The sequence below is a fragment of the Homarus americanus genome, unplaced genomic scaffold, assembly GCF_018991925.1.
Source record: "Homarus americanus isolate GMGI-L3 unplaced genomic scaffold, GMGI_Hamer_2.0 scaffold51476, whole genome shotgun sequence".
Classification (NCBI taxonomy): Eukaryota; Metazoa; Arthropoda; class Malacostraca; order Decapoda; family Nephropidae; genus Homarus; species Homarus americanus.
In genome coordinates this window covers 2,761,818-2,782,501 of record NW_024736148.1, presented here as the reverse complement: position 1 = coordinate 2,782,501, position 20,684 = coordinate 2,761,818, and the positions used below count along the sequence as shown (strand labels likewise).

The 20,684-nt window shown below is 37.6% G+C and overlaps 1 protein-coding gene across 1 annotated transcript in view; it reads left to right on the top strand.

The window, feature by feature from the left end:
• Nucleotides 1–20,684, top strand: part of LOC121871982 (putative mediator of RNA polymerase II transcription subunit 26) — an 85,065-nt gene that overhangs the window by 38,455 nt on the left and 25,926 nt on the right. Inside the window, exons 12-20 of the mRNA XM_042374603.1 lie at nt 237–357; nt 1,354–1,560; nt 5,232–5,399; nt 9,676–9,855; nt 11,196–11,300; nt 12,857–12,963; nt 13,548–13,603; nt 14,372–14,488; nt 16,789–17,016. Coding sequence (XP_042230537.1) covers nt 237–357; nt 1,354–1,560; nt 5,232–5,399; nt 9,676–9,855; nt 11,196–11,300; nt 12,857–12,963; nt 13,548–13,603; nt 14,372–14,488; nt 16,789–17,016 — 1,289 coding nt within the window. The remainder of the gene's footprint in view (nt 1–236; nt 358–1,353; nt 1,561–5,231; nt 5,400–9,675; nt 9,856–11,195; nt 11,301–12,856; nt 12,964–13,547; nt 13,604–14,371; nt 14,489–16,788; nt 17,017–20,684) is intronic.

The window sequence follows — 20,684 nt, the reverse complement described above, 5'->3', positions numbered from 1 at the left end:
GTTAGGGTTGCCACAGATAGCTCCTGCTGGTTATTGTGGTGTATCTGGTCTCCTTAGACTTCACTTCCTTTTCATTACTCTGTGTCTCTATACTATAGTTCTCCGTTGAATCATTCAGCTATAAGTGTAGCCTCACTTTACTGGTGTGAACGGCACATGTTTCTCTTTATTTCGTTTTGTTTAACCTCAAGTGAAGACTCTTTTGTAAGTCATATTTGGACTTGCATTCTAAACAGGAATTCTATGGAAAGACAGGAGGTGGGGCAAGGAAAGGAGTTGAAAAAAAATCTGCTTCGCCGTCTGCCCAGAAGTCAAAAGGAAGAGGGCGGGGGAGAGGCAAAACCTACGAGGAGCCAGGTGAGTTCTTCTTTCAGCACTTCAACCTATTGCCATGCACAATAATGAAAATTGAAGTCACACCATAAATAACTCCCAACAGTAAAGAAAATTTAATAGATTGTCTCAGAAGTTAGATACTGTATTGGACTACAGTATTTTTGTGTGATGAAAGTAGCATATTAAGAGTGACTGGTCAAATGGTCCCCAGTTCTAATAGGCCCTTGTGTAACCTAACCATTGGTGTTGGGTCCCTGTCCTGGGGCCCTAATCTTAAGATGAAGACAATAAGGACTGGAGGCCATGTGACCCATTTTTTTTTTTAAACTATGAACAAGAGCGGAGCTGTAATCCAACAATTTATTAGTTACAGGTGCTCCTCTACTTAAGAATGTTCAACTTACAAACTTTCAGAGATATAAACTGAGGGGGGTTACCTGCCAGAACAGGTGTTTAATGTGGATGAGACTGGATTATTTTGAAGAAAATTCCAGATAGAACAAACATTACCTAAGAGAAAAGTGAGCCAGGTTTTAAGGCTGTATTAAAGGGTATAGCTGTACTAAATATCCTTTATCTTTTCATTTGTTACAATATGTTTGGTATCTACAAGAGTAAAGTTGGACTTGCAAACAAGCCTCAGGAACGTAACTCGTTCGTAAGTAGAGGAGCACCTGTATTGTGAAGTGAACCTCACATGTGACTGAGATTAATATTGTCTGTGTTATAAGAATTCAGTAACTTGTATAATTTTCTATCATACACCCTCTGTACAGTGAACTTCTAACTGCTTTATGCTGATGATATTGAATCGTTTCTTAAGTCACTAGGCCAAGGATTCATATTGTTGCCTCATCTTTAAATTAGAAAGTGTAGTTTGAAGTAATATATTCCCCTTGTCTTAAAAGTTAAATATTCCTGCTTTACCCTGCATTGAACTTGAAGTCAGGTGTTGTAGTGTGAAATATATATGATGCCTCATCTTTATGGTCAAGTGTTTGTGTCCTTAATTCTCAGTGATCCTGACTCTCTCATCTGATGAGGAGGAAGATGATAAAAAGTCTGGAGTAGGGTCTGCAGCCACTGGAGGTTCATCTAATTCCCCTCCAGAAGGGTTCCAACTAGGCCCACCAGAGCCCATCAGTCATAAGGAGCCCATCATAACAGCTGATATGGAAAACTTTGATGATGTTGAGGAGGCAGATACTGGTGGTGCAGTTACTGGTGGGTGACATTTTGTTATTGTTTTTTTAATTGCTGTATAGCCTATACTCATATCTTTACCAATCTCATATATGGTTGAACCCTGATTCTTTTTTGGTAAAGAGCAGAGTGTTTCATTTGCCTTGTGCATAATTCGACCCTAGCTTTTAAGAAATACTAGGTATAACCTAGACGCATTTTGTAGTAGGGCACCAAGTTCATACCAATGATTCTTGGCTGTGACCACCACCACCACAACAACCGAGTCTGAAACTGAATTTCCAACAGGTACCAACTCCTATGAGGAATAAGTAAAAATAGTAAACCAGTAAATGTGAGGAATAAATAAAATAATACCAATAAATAAAAAAAAAATACTGTACCTGTGTTGCCATTTGGCTACTGGGCGATGAAATAATTGGCAATCCATTTCATTACCCACAGGAGACAGCTCAGAACAGATTAGACCCGACACTCCAGTGACTTAACACACGGACAAATGCTTGTTTACTTTGTTTTGACCTTATGATAATTATTTTTATTTATTTATTTGCACATTCTGTATGTAGGCGGTGTGTGCATGTACCGTAACTGAATAAAAAGAAATGTATGTGAAAATTACGTACAGTATACAGTGGTCCCTTGGTTAACGAGTGGTTCGATTAACGAAACTTCGGTTAACGAATTAGCTCCCATAAGGATTTTCAGTTCGATTGACGAACAAAACTTCGATTAACGAAATCCTTACGACAAGCACGTTTTGTTGTGCTCAACAGCTGATCGGCTAATCCGCCAATACAGTAATTGGTTCTATGTTTACATTCGTTTCCAGTGAAGTAAATATCAAGAAAGTTGGTCTCTTGAATAATTCTGCATTTTTTATATTAAAATTATTGGCCATTCTGAAATTTAATTAACATATTGATAATATAGACAGTACAGGGAACAGTTTTTGTGCTCCTATCAGCTGATTGAATCATCCAACAACGCTTCTCAGTTTAACTTTGTTTGCAGTGAAGTGAACACCGATTTTGTTGGTCTCTTGAATAGTTTTGCATTTTTACATTAAAATTATTGGTCATTCTGAAATTTAGTTAACATATTGATAATATACAGTGCAGAAATTATTATGAAACATGAAGAAGGCATTAAAACCAATGCACTTTTTAAAGAATATGTCATGTCATCATCGACTGCCTCTACAATCAGCCGTTTGATATGTAAACAAAGCTGCTGGTAATACGACATATACACCTCAAAGTAAGTTAAAATACAGTATTCTATTGTTTTTTTATTTATTATTGTACAGTACAGTATACTGTACAGTACAGTACTGTATTTAGTTTATATTTAATGTTTTGTTGATTCTATTACCAGTATACAGTACTTTATATGTACTTTTTTCTGTGAGTTGGAACCAATTACCCAATATCCCATTGAAATAATAGATTCGGTTAACGAATGACTGTGGAACGAATTGTTTTCGTTAGCTGAGGGACCACTGTGTGTGTGTGTGTGTGCGTGTGCGTGCGTTTCTGACTATGTGTTTTTGGCTTTACTTTGTATGTACTTTTCTGTGCGCTGGAACCAATTACCCAATATCCCATTGAAATAAGGGATTCGTTTAACGAAATTTTCGGTTGACGAACAACTCTGTGGAATGAAATATGTTCGTTAACCGAGGGACCACCATATCCCTATTTTTCCGATTTCTCTTTCAAATTTTTCGCAGGGAGTCGAAGATCAGTAAGTGAATTATCGTTAAACGAGAGGTACCTCTTTATAGTAGACAATGATGTAAAGCAAAACTAAGCTCAGGTTAATTAACATTATAAAAATTTAATAACAGATAGAGAGGCTGTCCTGGCAATTGGCATCTCCCCCATCCAATGTTGCCAGATTGAATTGCAGAATAATTTTAATTGTAAAAATTGCAAGAAAATCACCAAATTCCTAACAACTATCTCCATATGTGATTTCTGTAATACTCCCTGTTTCCTAGCCTAAACTGTCACCAGAAGAGTACTGTGCATTTCTCCAGTCTAGTCATAGAATCACCAGATTGGTTATATTGCCTTCCACCCCTGTTTTAGGAGCAGTTGTCATCACCCTTGATATAGTTTTCACTGTGTTTGGGATTTTTATAAGTCTTTTCAGGATATTTTTCAATAAATTTAAGTACAGTATAGTCTGGATTTACGCGTTTGGTCATTTACGCGGTGCCTTGCCAGAATGAAATGTTTTAATTACGCAGTAAATTTGGTCATTTACGCGGTGAGGTCCAGACGCTCCGCGCCATTTTTTACTCACGCGGTCCATTCTTGACCATACGCGGGAAGCGGCGCGGTGAGGGGTGCGCATTAGGCCTCTCTTACGTTGTCGCTGACGTCATGGCATATCGGACTGTGATTGGGCCACGCATCCTTACCACCCACGCATTCCCTCTGCCGCTAGCTGTGATTGGTCTAATGTAACATGACGTGCCCTGCCACCAGAAGTCGCTGACCTAGCCGGGCCAGTCTCATTGTTCTCAGTCCGCGTATATGGTTCTCTCTTGTGCCTGCTTTTCCCCTCACAATGGCTTCCGGGCCACCACCTGAGAAAAACCTTGAATTACCTGGACCAAGCCATGATTGTGTGAAGGAAATCATCGAGTTGGGGGAGAAAATTAAGCTCATCCTTGACAACGACCCAGACAAGCATCGGTATGAAGTATCTAAAAACCATCTGACAAAGGTTATGAAGCCGTATATCCAGATCTATCTCGACAACATCAATGCTAGTCGTCAACGTAGTATTAAGGACTTCCTCGCCCGCAACCCACCACAACCACAGCCAGCCCAAGTCAGTGATAGTGTTAGTGAGGATATGGACTTTGAGGGGTTTGTCTGGGAGGCCCTGCAAACCTCTGCGAGTAGTGAAAGTGATTCACTGGAGGACAACTTATCTGCCCTCTACCTCGGAACCAGCCGCCATCCATGTGTGCCAACCCATCTTTTCTACTAACGTAAGTGTTAAAAAACCTAATATTATTGATATTTCCCTTAAATATTAATTGTGTGTGCATACCATCATAAAATTAAGATGTTATTTTTACTACAACGTACATATTGTGTCGGAAAAAGTGGAGTTTGGGGGTCGGCCCAGTCTCTATTTATCCCATATGTCTGTTATTTCGTTTACGCGTTTCTCGTTTTACGTGGACCTCTACGGGTTCAATTGACCGCGTAAATGCAGACTGTACTGTACATCTTTATTCATAACATCTTGCCTTAGTTATGAACAATATCAACTGGAAAGAGAAAGCAAAAATGTTGAGTAGGTTAGTGGCAGCTGCCTGAAATCATTCCTACGTCTTCATGGCAGCTACCTTACCATTTACATGTCTCTTGTACACCATTGCTTAACACACACAAACTGTAAATTCTTGCCTGTTTTAACCTTTATCAAAAAATTTTCTGGTTATTTTGTTGGAACAAATATTTTTTTTGTTAGAACAAATATTTTGTGTTATAGAATTTCAGGTATCAGGTTGTACTACATAAATCACGAAGAAACCTGACTCCTGGAATAGAAAATGATAATATTAAGTCTTGCACTTGCTGTCTCTATGTATATATTAACCTTTTTAATTTACATAGAATATTTATTGAATTTACTAACAGCTGTTATATTTGCATTGTGCATACTAGGTGGAGGTCTACCTGACCTTCAGAGCTTATTAGATGGGACTTTGAAAGGTCCCTACACATCACTGCAGTGCCGAAGCATCAGAGTGGGCTCATACAAAGTCATGCCCAAGGACAGAGTTCTTATTGTGCCACAAGGTCTCCGGTTAAAGATCCCTCCCATCACAGAAGGTAAGCATTCATTAGTGGCTAACATCCCTCATTATATGATTGCCTATCTAGAAATTTAAATACTGTACAGTATGATTTGAAGAAAATGACCCAAGCATGTCATTCTTCTTACTTGACTGCATAAAGACAAAACTTAAGAAATTGAATACAAGGATTTAACCTCATCTCGGGTATTATGGTATATGGTGAAGTTGAGGTTGACCTTGTGAAAAGAGGAACAACATCTAATTGGCAAAGAACAGGGGGGGATTTATGGAGTGAAGAGTTTGTTTGGATAAAACTATAGCACTTCAGCTGGCTATGAAGGTGAACTTTGAAATGTGGGAAGTATTTATTGGATATACTTAGTCATTTTGACATTGAGGAATATAGTATAGAGTTATAAGAAATGCCTTTGGGTAACAAATAGTACTCTTAATAAATGTAGAAGACTGTTGAATCCTCTGAAGTTTTTACCTAAGTATGGAGAGAGGCTGTGCTCTTGTTAGTAAATGTTAGTATTAGTGAATAGTTTAAAATAATTATGGGAGTGCTGGAGGGCTCTGCAATGTTATGGTTACTAAAATATTGTACTGTACATGCATGGGTGTGGCTGTCAAATACACGGTAGTACTTACATAAATGTTGGCTACATACATTGTAAATTAATTACATCACTCATGGTAACTAGCCTATGATCGTGAGTAATCTTCAAATGGACATGTGACAGTGTTTTCCACTGAGGGCCCTCAACTTGACTGCTGGATCAGCAATTACTATCCGGTTTCTCACCAGTCTGTCTCCCGTCTCTCACCCACGTAAGACATGTTTCTACGCGAAGCTCATTACACATACTCTTCGTCCATTATTAACACTCACAGCTCATAGCGTTAATTACAGTGATATCCTAGTTATTGTGCAATAGTTTATTTTCTTAATAAATGGAGAAAAGACCAATTGGGTTTGATAACTTAACCCATAAAAATTTTTGAATGTTGCTTCCAGTGCACCTTTAATACTGACTCTACAGACTCTTCATCAGTGATTGCAACAGGTAAATGGAAGGTAACAAGGCACTACTGTATGTGATGAGCAAGAATGTGTGACAGCTAAGTGAATGTTGAAGTAGTTAGTGTTACAATCATTTATGTAATTAAAACAAATTTAGATAAAGTGGGCACAGGAAAGCGCCAATGATACGGTAAAAGAGCTGAGAAAAATAAGAGTTACTAAAAGGGTGGGGACAAAAAGTTCTCTTAGTGAATGAAACTTTCTCTCTGCGTGTCAAGAACAACCTACTGTATACAGTACTGAGAGTTTGAGTACAAATAAATTTTTTGACCTGCAAAAAATCAAGAGGAATTTTTGGGGGGCCAAAAAATTTTCAGCAAATTCTCAGTAGAGTAATATCTGTTACCCAGAATCCATGTTGGCTGAAACTCACCATTACCTGGAATTGAAATTAACTCAAGAATTTTTTCCAGGAAAATTCTACATTCTGGGTCTGTGAATGAGTTCCCAGGGTTGAAAATCGGGCACATTTTTGGAGATAATTCCGGAAAATCTCTTCTTCTTTAATTCTTTTTTTCTAATTATGAGTTAAAATCCCAAAGTTGAAAATCAGGTGCATTTTCTGGAAAAGTCCAAGAAAAGTTCCGGAAACTCCAAATTTTTCCCTGGGGTCTGGGAGCAATTTCCAAGGACGAAATAATGTTTAGACTCGGAACTTTTCCAAGTACAGTGGTCCTTCGGTTAACGAACGCCTCGGTTAACAAAATTTAAGTTAACGAATTACCTTCCACAGGGCCGGATTTAGGAGTGGGCAAAGTGGGCAGATGCCCAGGGGCCTCCACATATTACAATATTTTATTTATTTGTTTATTCATTTGGATTATTTTTATTTTCATTCTTTAAAATTCATGTTTATCTATTCCATCACGTAAAACTATGTTCAGCAAGAAGCGTGATAGAAATTAGGCTAGCTACTCCTTGAAATTCATGAATACCTGGTTTTCCAATGAACCGTATATTTTTAATGAATGCTATTGTTTGTGTTGCTAATAATATATTTAGAATTCCGGAACTCCCAGATGTTTAGGCTCGCTTCACTCGCCACCCCACCCTCTTGGGTAGTTATAATGAGGGGGGCCTCCACAAAGAGGCTGTCCATGGGCCTCCACAGGTCTAAATCCGGCACTGACCTTCCATAAGAATCTTCAATTCGGTCAATGAAAAAAATTAGATTAACGAAATTCTTATGAAAATCACGTTTTGTTTTGAACATCAGCTGATAAGCTGAGGAGGTACTCAGCCAATTCAGTAATCTCTTCCATGTTTACATTCGTTTCTAATGGAGTAAATATCAAGAAAATTGTGCTCTTTAATATTTGTTAATTTTTTTATACAGTTAAAATTATTGGTCATTCTAAAATTTAGCCATCCAAGCTGTCCACATAAAGTTTTTCAACTATTATTTTTGGCTCTATATATGTAACTTTATTCATTTATTGAAACTCATTTACATGCACACACTGTCCTAAGGACAAAGCTGAACTGTACATGTACTCAAAATAATGTACAAAATGATTACTAAAATTTTTGTCTAGTGCAAACTATAGCATGTTTACATTCAAATTGATCACTACGTATCTTATAAGAATTCCAGCAATGTAAATTATATTCTCCACTTCTATGAAATTTTATAAGCAAAAAACAAAAACTCAATCTAAAGGACATAAATAAACAAATTAATACTTCACCAGACCTTGGCGCTAACTGTCAAACATGTCACCCCTCCCTCCCTCCCTCCCACCTCCCCCCCCCTCCTCCCTGCGAAGGTTTCTGGTTATACAATAGGCTTTAATCTTATATAATATCTCAGACTAAAGTTAGGAGAATATAATTTGCATTGCTGGAATCCTTGCAAGACAGCGAATAATTTGAATTAGAATTTTAGCTTGTTTATATTCAAATTAATCAATATCTTATAAGAATTTCAGCAATGTAAATTATATTCTACCTGGTCATTTCTATGGAATTTTATGAGCAAAAAACAAACACTCAACAAATTGAATACTTCACCAGACCACTAACTGTCAAAGTACACCTCACCTCCTGCCACCCCCCCCTCTTCCCTCCCTCCCTCCCTACCCCGCCTTCCCAGACAAAGGTTTGGTGTTTTCAGTAGGCTTACAGTTTTTATCATATATAATATCTCAGACTAAAGTTAGGAGAATATACTTTGCACATTGGTGGAATCCTTGCAAGACAGTGAATAATTTGAATATAAATGTCATATATTTTGCACAAAAGATAAAATTAATCACCTGTATCACATTACAGTAGTGATTTAAGAGTTCTAGTGTATATGTATGATATATATAGTGATTTAAGGGCGATTTAGGGGAATTTCAGGAGTGTTTCTGACTTAATGCATTTTTGGCTTTACTTTGTATATACTTTTCTGTGAGCTGGAACCAATTACCCAATATCCCATTGATGAGGGACCACTGTAACGAAAAATTCCAGGTTTGTGGATTATTCCGAGTTTAAGAGAACTGCCTCTTTTCCCGGAAATTTCTTATTCCCAGACGAGCTCCACACCAATTATTCAGGCTAATGGGGATTTCACTCTACAGTACTGTATAGGTGTTCATCGACGAGTAGATTAAGGATCCGTTTATAAAAAAATCAAAATTTAAAATTAATTGTTCTAACAGTCACTGGAATTTGACAATTTGACCCTGTAATTAGTTAACTTGATTAATTTAGAATTTTTTGTGTTGTAATTTTGCTTTATGTCTCAGTACAGTATAGTTAGTCATCAATGAACAAATTAAGGATCTGTGTAAAGTCAACACTTACCCTCAACACGTTAGCATGGATAAGTAACTTTAAAAATGTATTTTCTTTCTGTTTCTAAAACCTATCCGTACTAACGTATTCATCGGTAAGCGTTGATTTTACACTTTGGCTAACTACTGATTAATTGCCTGGTTTGTATGTATTTGGAGGAGGGGGGGGGGGTGGATGGACCCAGTGAAGTTGCTGGTTAGGAATTTCGAGGCTGCCAGTTTGTGTGGCTTATTAGTGGCATAGACTGTACATTTGAACATGGACTTCCTTCTTTGTATGGAGGTGTGAATGTAGGTTTATGGGATTTATTGTAATCGGAATATTAACAGGCATAAGTATTGAATGTTGTTAACTAAAAATTAAATATTAAATGATAAATGTTGGTGCACTTGCTTTAGAAGATTACCATGTACCCATTTCAAGAATATTTTCTTTCTTGCAGATTCTAGTGACTCGGTGACATTTGACATTCCAATCAAGAGTATTATAAAGATTCTTGCCCATTTTGGGCGGTCACTGCCGGTTCTCTTTATTTACATTAAGCCATCAACAGCTGCTAGTATAAGAAGATTACTTAAGATGACAGACAAAACTGGACACTATTTTGACCCTTGTAGCTATGGTAAGTAATGTACCACTTGAAAGGTTCCAAGAGTTTATGCTTGTAGTTTTCCTGTATGTTCTCTTGTTTCTTGTAGGATCAATACATTGGGATCCCAGGTTGTAGGAAACATTTTGTATACACACCTTAAAGCTGAGGATTCTTTGAAAGACTTTAAACGGAAGCTGAAGATAAAAGTAGACTGCAAGAGAAGAAACTACAGTACTGTATATGTGTATGAGGGATATTTGGAAATTAACCGTACATCTCATAGTCATCTATTCAGGCCCTTAAAAGAAGCATCTTGCTGGGTACCACTTCAGTGTAGTTGCTACATTTCAAATTAAAATTTCTATAAATTTGCATTTTCTAAATGATTCTTTAATCCTACCAGTATCTCAGCCTGGGTAAAGAAATACTGTATTGTAAGGAAGGCAGTACTAAAATACATGTTCAATATGTTACAAAATGTAATCTCAAAACTACAGCCTTCATATGTAAGCATCACATTGCAAATGTTATTTTGGTCAAACAGTGGGCGAGTTCAAGAATAACCTCGAGACATGACAAATTTTATGAATGGATCTATTTAAGTAACTGATCTGTCTTCCTATAATAGAACATCTATGTATTACCTATAACTTAACACTGTATATATTGGATCAAGGGGTACAGATACCTCAGAGGTGAATTTCCTCGCAGACTATAAGGTGACTAAAAAAGGCTGAAGCAAGGCATATTTAATAAACATCAATTGGTGTTAGCATATTTATTGGTTCTAATCCATAAAACAAGAAACATTAAAAGTTGAAGAGTGAAGTAGAAGGAGGTAGAGTGGTAGGAGTACAACCAGGATCTTGAAAGGGGAAAGGTGGAAGATTATTTCTAGAATATTTTGGGGAATGGTGTAGCCATAGCCTGTAAATTTGTGTTTAACACGGTAGTTCATGGGCTTGTGTGTCATGGTCACACATTCAACCTTCCAAAGGGATGACACATATTGATAAAAGAAGACTTCTGTTCTGGCTTACCTTTACTTCTCATGAATATAGTTCATCAAAGGGCATAAAATCTCGGAGCGTGGGGGGAATTATCAAGGAAACTGGTTCTTAACAAGTATTGTCCTGCATAGTAAGATAGGAGTCTCTACTTTTTCTTAAGTTAAAGGGATAGTTACATATTTTCAGCATACAGTACTGTTAATTAATAAACTTTCACATGGATTAAATGTAGATAAATAATAATAAAAAATGGTTATACTTGCAATAGTGTCACCATGTTTAAAATTATTAATTAAAACATAAATTCATAAAGTTTATTCCTCATTCATACTAAATATGTCTTATTGTTTTCTTTTGCAGATGAATCACAGAAACGTATCACAATCCTTCCAGATAGACTGACGGAAGAAAACAAAAACTTGGTCAAGGAAATTTTAAGTCCCACAAATTTACAAACAAGCAATGGTACGTCTGTGAGCACCCTGACAAATACCACCTCTCTCTTAACAAATGAAAATTTAAATATCATGGAAGAACTAGATCAGAAAGAAGCCAACGAAATCCTTGTGAGATCGTCACCAGTAGAGGTAATTTGGTTTCAGCCTTTTCAATTGACAACTTTTAAATCAAATATCAATTACTTAGTTTAATAGATAATTTAAATACTAGTTTTGATGCTTTGGCTGCCTGCTGCAAACACTTATTATTATTGTTGCATTTTCTGTGTTCTTGCTGATTGTGAGATTCTTCTTTGGTGGACTTCAGACTGAAGTCAGGTCTTTTTACCAAAAGAATACACATTAGTTGGTGCTGTTGCTAGTTGTGGTAGAATACATCAAGCTATAGTAATATTTAAGATTATACATCGAGAAAAAAATACATCTACAGTTAAAGATATACAGTATATCAGTGCAGGGTACAGAAACTTTAAAATGATGGTAGGTCACAAATACAATTAATTTATTAATTCTGAAACAACTGTACTGTACATGCACAGGTCCAGATATATCAGAAGGATTGCAGTACACAAACACTTCAACGGCAGTGTATGTTATTATCACCTCATTGTGTTAACTTTGGAAGTAACAGTGCAGGTATTAACAAATGCATTTAAAGGTAATTTAACATAAACATTACTTATTATCAACCTACATTATCATCACAACATCTTGTATATATACACAGTAAAAGTGTGCAGCGTATTAAAGTCCTTGTGTGTCATTTTAGTGGTAGAATGTGGGGGTTATTCACCTCGTGAAGTAAACATGTTTCTAGAGAATGGGAAACTCATTGCAGTAATTTTTCCTGACATTGGCAGATGACATATTATTTCTTTAGATTTTTTGGCTGAATGTACAATGAAGAAACCATTGTGATGATAAAAATGCTCACATTGTCCAGTTATCTATGTCTAAAAAAAAATTTGTATGGTTAGTAGGTCTTTTTTTTTTTTAATTATGATGAAACCTGGTAGGAGTATATTCTTAGTGAAACTTAGGTTGGAAACATATTTGAATAGTCATTGTATGGTCTCTCTGGAGTGACCTTAAATTTATTTCAGAGGATTAATGGTTACTGGCATACATGGAACGATATACTTCTATTGTACTGTAAACCCTTGTAATTCGTGGAGGTTAGGTTCCAAGGAATGGTGGGAATAGGCAAAACTGTGAATAGCAACTTGTACTACAATAATGCACTACTGTATGAGAAACTTAGTCACCCATACTACTTCCATTTGTATGTGGTCAGCTGATGTGACCTTCTTGGTCAGCTTCAAATTATGGATCGAGAATCTTTTCTTCAAGTTCTCGAACCACCCTTTACTGGTACAGGTACTAAAAATTGTTCATTAGCCGCATTAGTCCCTTCACTACCTGCTGATTCATGAATATGAGCTTAGAGACTCTTAGTCTTCACGTGAATCACGTGTTTGTCGCTTGGCACGTTTTTGTGGTGCTGGTCCTCAATCCAAATTTTTAGTGCTTTTTCTGTTTTCACTATGTTCTTATCATGAACAGTCTGCACCACTTCAGCATATGTAGGAGCACTTGCTACAACAGTCACAAATCACTCGTTCTTTCTTCTTAATGTACCACACCGTGGATTTGTTCACACCAAAAAACTGGCAAGTTGCGGCGGCCCTCATGCCTTCCTTTTATATTATCTAATAATTGAACTTTCTTGGTAAGGGCCATCACTAACTTTTGCCTTTTATGTTTCACTGCTCCAGCATCACTGGCACTAGGCAGTGTTTTATGGACTATTTTGCACAAAAAACAGTTAAGTTTTGAGCACATCACAAGAGATGCTGCAGCTCAAACAATGGTTGAGCACTAACTAACAAGGGAGAGGAGACGCTCTGAGCACATGGGGGTGACTCACAGAGGCTTGTGAATTAACCACCTTTTTTTACTGTGAGTAGTCTAAACTGTGAATGGCAAACCCGTGAATAACAAGGGTTTTCTGTACTGTACAGTGTTCACTTTGCTTGTGTACTTTTTGTACTAGTATTACCTAAGGAGTATTAAGTCACTTAACCAGTCTCAGGTTCATAAGTATTGACAGTGGTCTCACTCCTGATTAATGCAAAGTGATTCGCTTTTAAAAATAAACACCTTGTATTTGTGTTCCATATTACATATCATTTATAATTATGAAATCAAGTTATAACAAAGAAAATATTCATACCATGACCCATTTTCTTAACAGGTACAAAGCTTAGTTAAAAAGCCAGTTGCAGCACCCACCACAAATGAATCTAAAATGTAAGTATTCCTTAATTATTCATTAAATTTGTTAGAGATTAAGTGTATATTATATATGCCTTTCGTCCTGTCTTGTCTTAATTCTTTGTAGGATGCAGCAAAGGGTACAGAACCCTCGAAGAAAGAGAGAAGATAGGAGAAAAAGGTTCAAGACTAAGTGTAGAAAGCTGCAAGATAGTGCTAAGATCATTTTGGAATTCCAAGTGGAGTGTGTCAAATTTGTCTGTGACATTAAAAAACTAATTGAATTTTATCTGACATGATCCTTTAAGAAGTTTAAGGTGACCCCTGAATATTGCTTAAATATTCATCAGGGTTTGAGAGATATATCTCTTTGCAACCTAAGTGAAATTTTATACCAGTGGTCAATAAAGTTTCACAAATGACATAACAGGAATAATTTTAGCCTGATTCACACAAGCATACTATCTCCTGTACAGACTAAGGCTGCAAAAACAGTATAATCCCACTTTGGCATCATGAAATAGCCTTTTATGTTTGGTCTGCCGTTCATTTGTATTGGGTTAATGTAATCTTTGCTCTTTAATAAGACTGGGCTGTTTAATGTAGGTGTTTTAGAATGTTGTGACCTTTAATACTCTTGTATTGCACCACTCATCCATAATGCTTCCTCCCTTCCTTGATATTTTTTTCCTTGATTCACCTGACACAAAAAGTAGAAGAGGAGTAAAGTTAACATATAGGTGAATACCTGTAAGTTTGGATGATGTTTAAAGTTTATTGAAATGACTAATGTTTGCTTAACAGGTTGTTGATATACCCACCACCGCCACAGAAAGGAGGAATCTCCATTTCCACGGATGACTATTGCTGCCTGGAGGAAGAACAGTTTCTCAACGATGTTATTATCGACTTTTACCTCAAGTTAGTACTGTAGGCAGTTGTGGCTCATCTGTGTTGATTACCTTACAATGCTTAAATTATTATAAGGTTCTTTGTGTATTTATGATACTGTTACTTAGAACTTGCATTTCTGAGTTGAAATTTAAATTATAGGAAGTTCAGTATAAAAGGGGTTTCATGCCATCTTGAATTCCAATCTCGGCAGGTAATCCCCTATTTACTTTCCTCTGTTTGAGTATTATGAGCAGAATACTGAAATATTGTTGTTGCTTTAAATTGCAAGTGGCATGCAAAATATTAAGAGAACTTTAATGTATGGTCAGACTTCTTATGTATAATATAATTATTCATATAGACTATAGTACAGTAGTTTGATGGATTAAGCCATTATTGCCGAGTGTCTTTTGTCATGCAGCATTTACAATGACTGGCTTGTACTGATGTGTTTGGGAGGATTTTCTAGTTCCCTCCACTTCCCTATCCCCAACTCACATATAAGTCCCCAGTCTATGTCACTCTATTACTAAAGCTTTCAGTACTATTATTTAGGTTTTCATAGAACCTCTTTTTTCTTTCTCACTTAACTCATTGTTTGGTGCACATGCAGTAACTGATTTTTCTCCCAACTTCTTAACTGATCAGTGATTCATAATAATCTGGAACCCTTATATTGTATCACACAGCTCCTCATTTCATCACTCTTTCAATAACTCCTTGTTCTCTTACATTCTTGTCTCTTATGCCCTTCGCTTGTCTTCAGCAAACTGTGCTTTGCTCATAAAACATGTTACAGTACAAGAACATTCAGGTACCTTTCATTGTCATGAATTTCACTGGATTTACTGTTATTATTAGTGTTTACTGATGTATTAATACTTAATAGTGATTAAATGTGGCATTGTAGCCAGGTTAGACTCATCACTGCAACCACCAGGCTACTGGGCCAAGCTGTGAGGTGTTATGGTTGTTTTTCAACTAATATTTTTGGAAGGATATATGTAACTTTTTCATTTATTTTTACTCATTTACATGCATCCTAAATGCATATTGTGAAAAAAAAGTAAAAGAATTAATTGTCATAAGGGCAAACCTGTAACTCAAATGTGCAAAGTTAATTTACTAAAAATTTTGTTTAGTGCAAACTATGGGATGTTTGTACTTAAATTAATCACTATCTTAAAAGAATTCCAGCAATGCAAGTTATATTCTGCTAAGTCAATTCAGTGACATTTACCATACACATGCAAAGCTTACACTCCCTCTATTTGACTGATAACTATGTATAGGGTACTTTGTTATCTCCCCGCTGGCAGTTTTAGGCTTAAAGTTATCTTATAAAATGTTGCTGACTAGACTTAGCAGAATATAACTTGCATTGCTGGAATCCTTGAAGATAGTGATTAATTTGAGTATAAACATCACAGTTTGCACAAGAGATAAAATTTTTAATCCTTTAGTGTAATACATTTGAGTACTGTACAAAGTGTATGCAGTAATATGTTACTAAAAATTATGGCTTTTTCACATTTAATTTACATTTAATATTCATTTAATTTAAGTTTCTAGCAGTCAATGGTGCTTTAGAGACACAGGAGGTGTATAATTAGCGGGTCAGTGTATTGTTGAATTTTATTATTACTGACCTTGGTTGGTCCGGCAAGGCTTTGGAACCAAAGGTGCCGGAAAATCGGTGGTATACCTGTATATCAGACTTGAAATCTAGGGGGGGGGGGGTCACCTTTTCAACAAGGATTTTTCTCAGAACTTGAACTTAACCCTTTAAGGACATATCCTGCAAATTTTACTTGTTTTTACTTTTTCTACCAATTTTTGAATGATTATGCATGATTATATACCAGTCTGTGGGTCGTTGACCTGTGCCCGGGTAGGCCAATCCTCGTAAAAAAAAAATAAAAATAAAATAAATAAATAAATAAAAATCTGAGGCTGAGAGTGGTTGCAAATTTTGAAACACTAAGTTAGTGTAATACTGTAAGTTAGTAACTATTGATTATCAGAATTGTCCAAGATCATCATAATTACCTCTTCACTCACTTGTGTTCTCACATCAAATATACTTTCTACACAAAAAGGTTATTTACAAAAAAAAAAAAAATCAATAAGACAGACAATCATAAATAAGAAAGATATAATTCTCTTATACCTTATAAGAATACAATTGAAATAAGCCAACATAATGGACATAACAGTCAAGCATGAAACTTTTGGCTATCAGGTAGAAATCATGTTATCTGGAGTTGTCTTATGGTTATTGTTCATCATGTGAAACTACCATAATGTTCTTTTGTATCCATATGCAGGTGGCTACTACAGAGCAAGTTATCAGATGTACACCGCGTGCATACACACGTGTTTTCTACATTCTTCTACAAACGTCTAACATCCAAGCCCAAGAAACGAAGACTCAATGCACCAGAGGATGACCCCAAGCTTACTGCTGCTGAGAAGAGACACACTCGGGTTAAATCCTGGACAAAAAATGTGGATATCTTCTCAAAGGACTTTATCATTATACCCATTAATGAACAGTAAGTAATGAAGCAGGCCATTCTTATTCTTTGTGAGGAGTGCAGATAGACATTTTACCTGTCAACTACACAGCTACACCTGTTACAATTTATAAAAGCCGAATGACTTCTTGTTGCAAAATGAATTGTGATGTCACGCTGGTAAAGCCACGACCATTTTCTTCTCGGAGTTTGATACAGTATGGTGTGATTTTCTTCAGTTAAAATCCTAGTAATAATGTAAAAATTGGAATTAAGAGTGTTTTCAGAGACTAATGCTGTACCCTTGTAATTTTTCACTCTTCACTGCCCCTTTATTCATATTTCTACATCATTTTATCATTCATAATTATGTATGAAAAACATTTTAGTGTAAAAAAATCTAAATTGCTGCTTTAAACCTGTGTAATTCAGAAAGTACATACAGTATATAAGAATAAGCCCAAAACTAATTTTTATTGAAATCCAGGGGGAGGCATTCCTAACGTCACCACTTATCCTATTTCACTCTTTACCTATAATACTCCCATTACCCCTTTTAATTTTTTTAAGTTTTAATTTCCTTTGGTATGACTATAAGGACTATAAAAAATGTGTACCTTATGTAAGCCCGTTGCAGCTGTACCCTATGTGTCTAAACTGAACAAGACACTCCAGTTACCAATATGGCGTGTGTGTGTGTGTGTGAGTATGTGCATGCATGTGCTTGTATGTCTTGATGTCTGGTGGGTTTGTAGTGAAAGCAGTAGTTAATGAAATATACTAATAGATTTTTAGTAACATGTGCATTGAGGAAATGTACTGCTGTGGGGGACTACAAGTTTCAACTGATCAGGCTTGTATGTAAATTCAACAACTGTGGTGTTATGCAGGCATTTGAGTCTGTGTCAAAAAAATTGTTGTGTAATTCAACCTTGCCCCCAAAATGTCTGAATTAGATAAGTGCAAATTGGATAGGTTCAAGTGTCCAGGGTATATAGTACAGCATGCCCTTAAAATTCACGGACCTCGATTATTTGCGGATTTCACCCTGGGTGTACCTAAGAATGTCTAAAGGTACAGTAGTTTTAAAGTTGCTGCCATTTTTGTAGCCGGGACAGGGACACATTCGTTTTAGAGACAGTAATTTCTTTTACCTGTATTGTATATAATAATAATAATAATTAACGGTTTATTGAAAGAGCTTGGCAGCCAGAAGGCTGAAAATATACAGTTACATATTTGGGGAATGGGTTACGAATTACAAATAATATACAAGTAACATAAGTGACACAAATAATACATATAATAACTAGATGGGGAAAAGCTCAAACTACAGTTCATTTCAACATAGTGACAGTGTAAGGAGCAGTGTTTACTGGGAGTGAGTACACTGATTTATTACAAGTTATTGATAATTTTTACAATGGTTGGGACTGGGCTGTTCTTATAGCGATCAGTTCGTGCACGTATGGGCTGGCTGCGGTTGTGGTGTCGAACAGCAATTCTCGGACTAGGGGATCTCGGGTGGTAGTAGGAGCGATTAGCCGGGATGGTGTAGAAACTTCTTACAAATTTACAGATAGATTGGTAGTGATGGTCGGTGGTCGAAAGGGTCAGTGTGTTGGCGGCTTCTTGATATGTGGAGTAGGAAGGGAGAGAATAAATCTTGCATGCCCTCTTTTGCACACTATTTCTAAGTGTGTTCACGTTGTGTGGCATTTAGGGAGGAAGACCAGGTAGGGGAGGCATAGGTGAATTTGGGAAGTATGAATGTTGAGTAATCACTGAGGAGCTCGGGTGCAGGAACTCCGAGGGGCTTGAGTCGGCGGAGGAGGTGGAGACGGAAACTGGAGGATTTGACAACTTCACTGACGTGTGGTTTCCAATTTAGTTTGTTGTCTATGGTGACGCCGAGGAGCTTAGTGGAATCTACAACCTAGAGTGTGTTAGGACCTAGGGTAATGGAAGGAGGTGGGACAATGTCGGAGGAGAGGTTGATGTGCATAACCATTGTCTTGGTATGGTTGATGGTGACATGGTTGTTGGTGGCCCAGTTTTGGAGACTGTTCAATAAATCCTGAAGGGCGGTATAGTTGGGAGCGGAATTGTTGACGCTGATCCCAATGGTGGAGTCGTCGACATATTTCCAGCGAGCAGGGGCTTCTCTTAGGGCATCATTGATGAGCATAAGGAAGCAGAGTGGTCCCATCTTGGTGCCTTGGGGACGCCACAGGTGAGTGACTGAAAGGTGGAGACAGCCCCTCGGAAGCGTACAGCTTGGCGTCGGTCACTGAGGAAGTCTGTAAGCCATGGTATGAGACTTCTCCGAAGCCCGAGGTCAATAGCTTTGTTTATGATTATATTGTGGTCGACTAGGTCGAACGCTTTAGTGAAATCAATGAAGGCGACAGCTACAGACGTTTTTCGTTTCTCGAGATGGCGGTAATGTAATCGAGAAAGCTGACAAGACAGTGAGTGGTGGAGGAAGTTTCATGTTGCCAAATTGCTGAGGGTCTACGACTCCTGCAATATCAGCATAAGCCCAGTCAAACACAAAACTTTCACAGATTAGGCTGGGTATTGGGGTGATTGCAATAGGTCGTAGCTGATTTAAGGATTGTGGGCTGGTTGACTTGGGCACTGGTGATACATAAGAGGTCTTCCAGTCAGCTGGGCATCTGGCTTGACTGAGAGAAGCATTGATGATGGAGCAGAGGGGTTTAGCAAGCTCCGGGGAGAACTCCTTGAATAGTTTCATTGGTAAGTCAAAGGGGGTGGTAGAGCGTTTTAATTTTAGTTTGTCCAGGCGTTTTGCTACGTCAAATTCCTCTACTAAGTCAGTGGGAAGGGGGGCTGGTAGGTAAGCAGGGAGAGTGGTTGTGTCAAGCCGTGGGAGCGTCTGGCATATAGTAGCGAAATGGTTATTTGTTTGCTCAGCTGCGTCAACATTAGTGAGGTGGCTAAGGAAGGGGAGGGGGTGTGTCATATTGTTTAGTCCACAGAGCTCTTTAAGCTTACCATACCATTGACTGATGTTGGTCTGCTTCAGGTGTTGTAATTTGGTTGGGTAGTGGGACTTCTTTGCAGTGCGTATTTCGCGGATGACTCTGTTGCGAAGTGACCTGTAGCGGATGTGGTCATTGAGATGAAATGCTCTGTCTCTCTGTTGCATAAGTCTTTTGATCCGAGGTGTGATCCAGGGCAAGTCAGCTGGGTGAGATCTGACTGACTTCTCGGGGAAGAAGTGGTGGTGAGCTTCGGTGGTGGTGTTGGTATAATTTATCCATTTGGTTTCCACGTCATCCACGCTGAGTACTTCAGTCCAGGGATAGTGAACTATCCACTGTCCAAAGAGGCGTACTGCAGAGTCAGTAATCGGCCTGTAGGTCTTGATGTAGGGTCTCTGTACTTGAGTGGGAGTGGCAGCAGGGGACCAGAGCACTGATAAGTGTGTGCTACACCCGACAGGAGGCAGTGGTTGAGGAGGTTGGTACTGGTCCGCTAAGTCAGTTAAGATAAGGTCAAGGGTGTTTTGACCGTGCGTGGGGAAGGTCACAACTTGTGATAGTGATAGCTGGTCCTGGATATCAGTGGTGTCAATTTCATTTAAATCCCCACATAATACTAACTTGGCACATGGGTACCTAACTCTGAGGTGGTCTGAGGTGGTAATGAGATGATTGATAAGAGTGTCTCTGGTGGGTGAT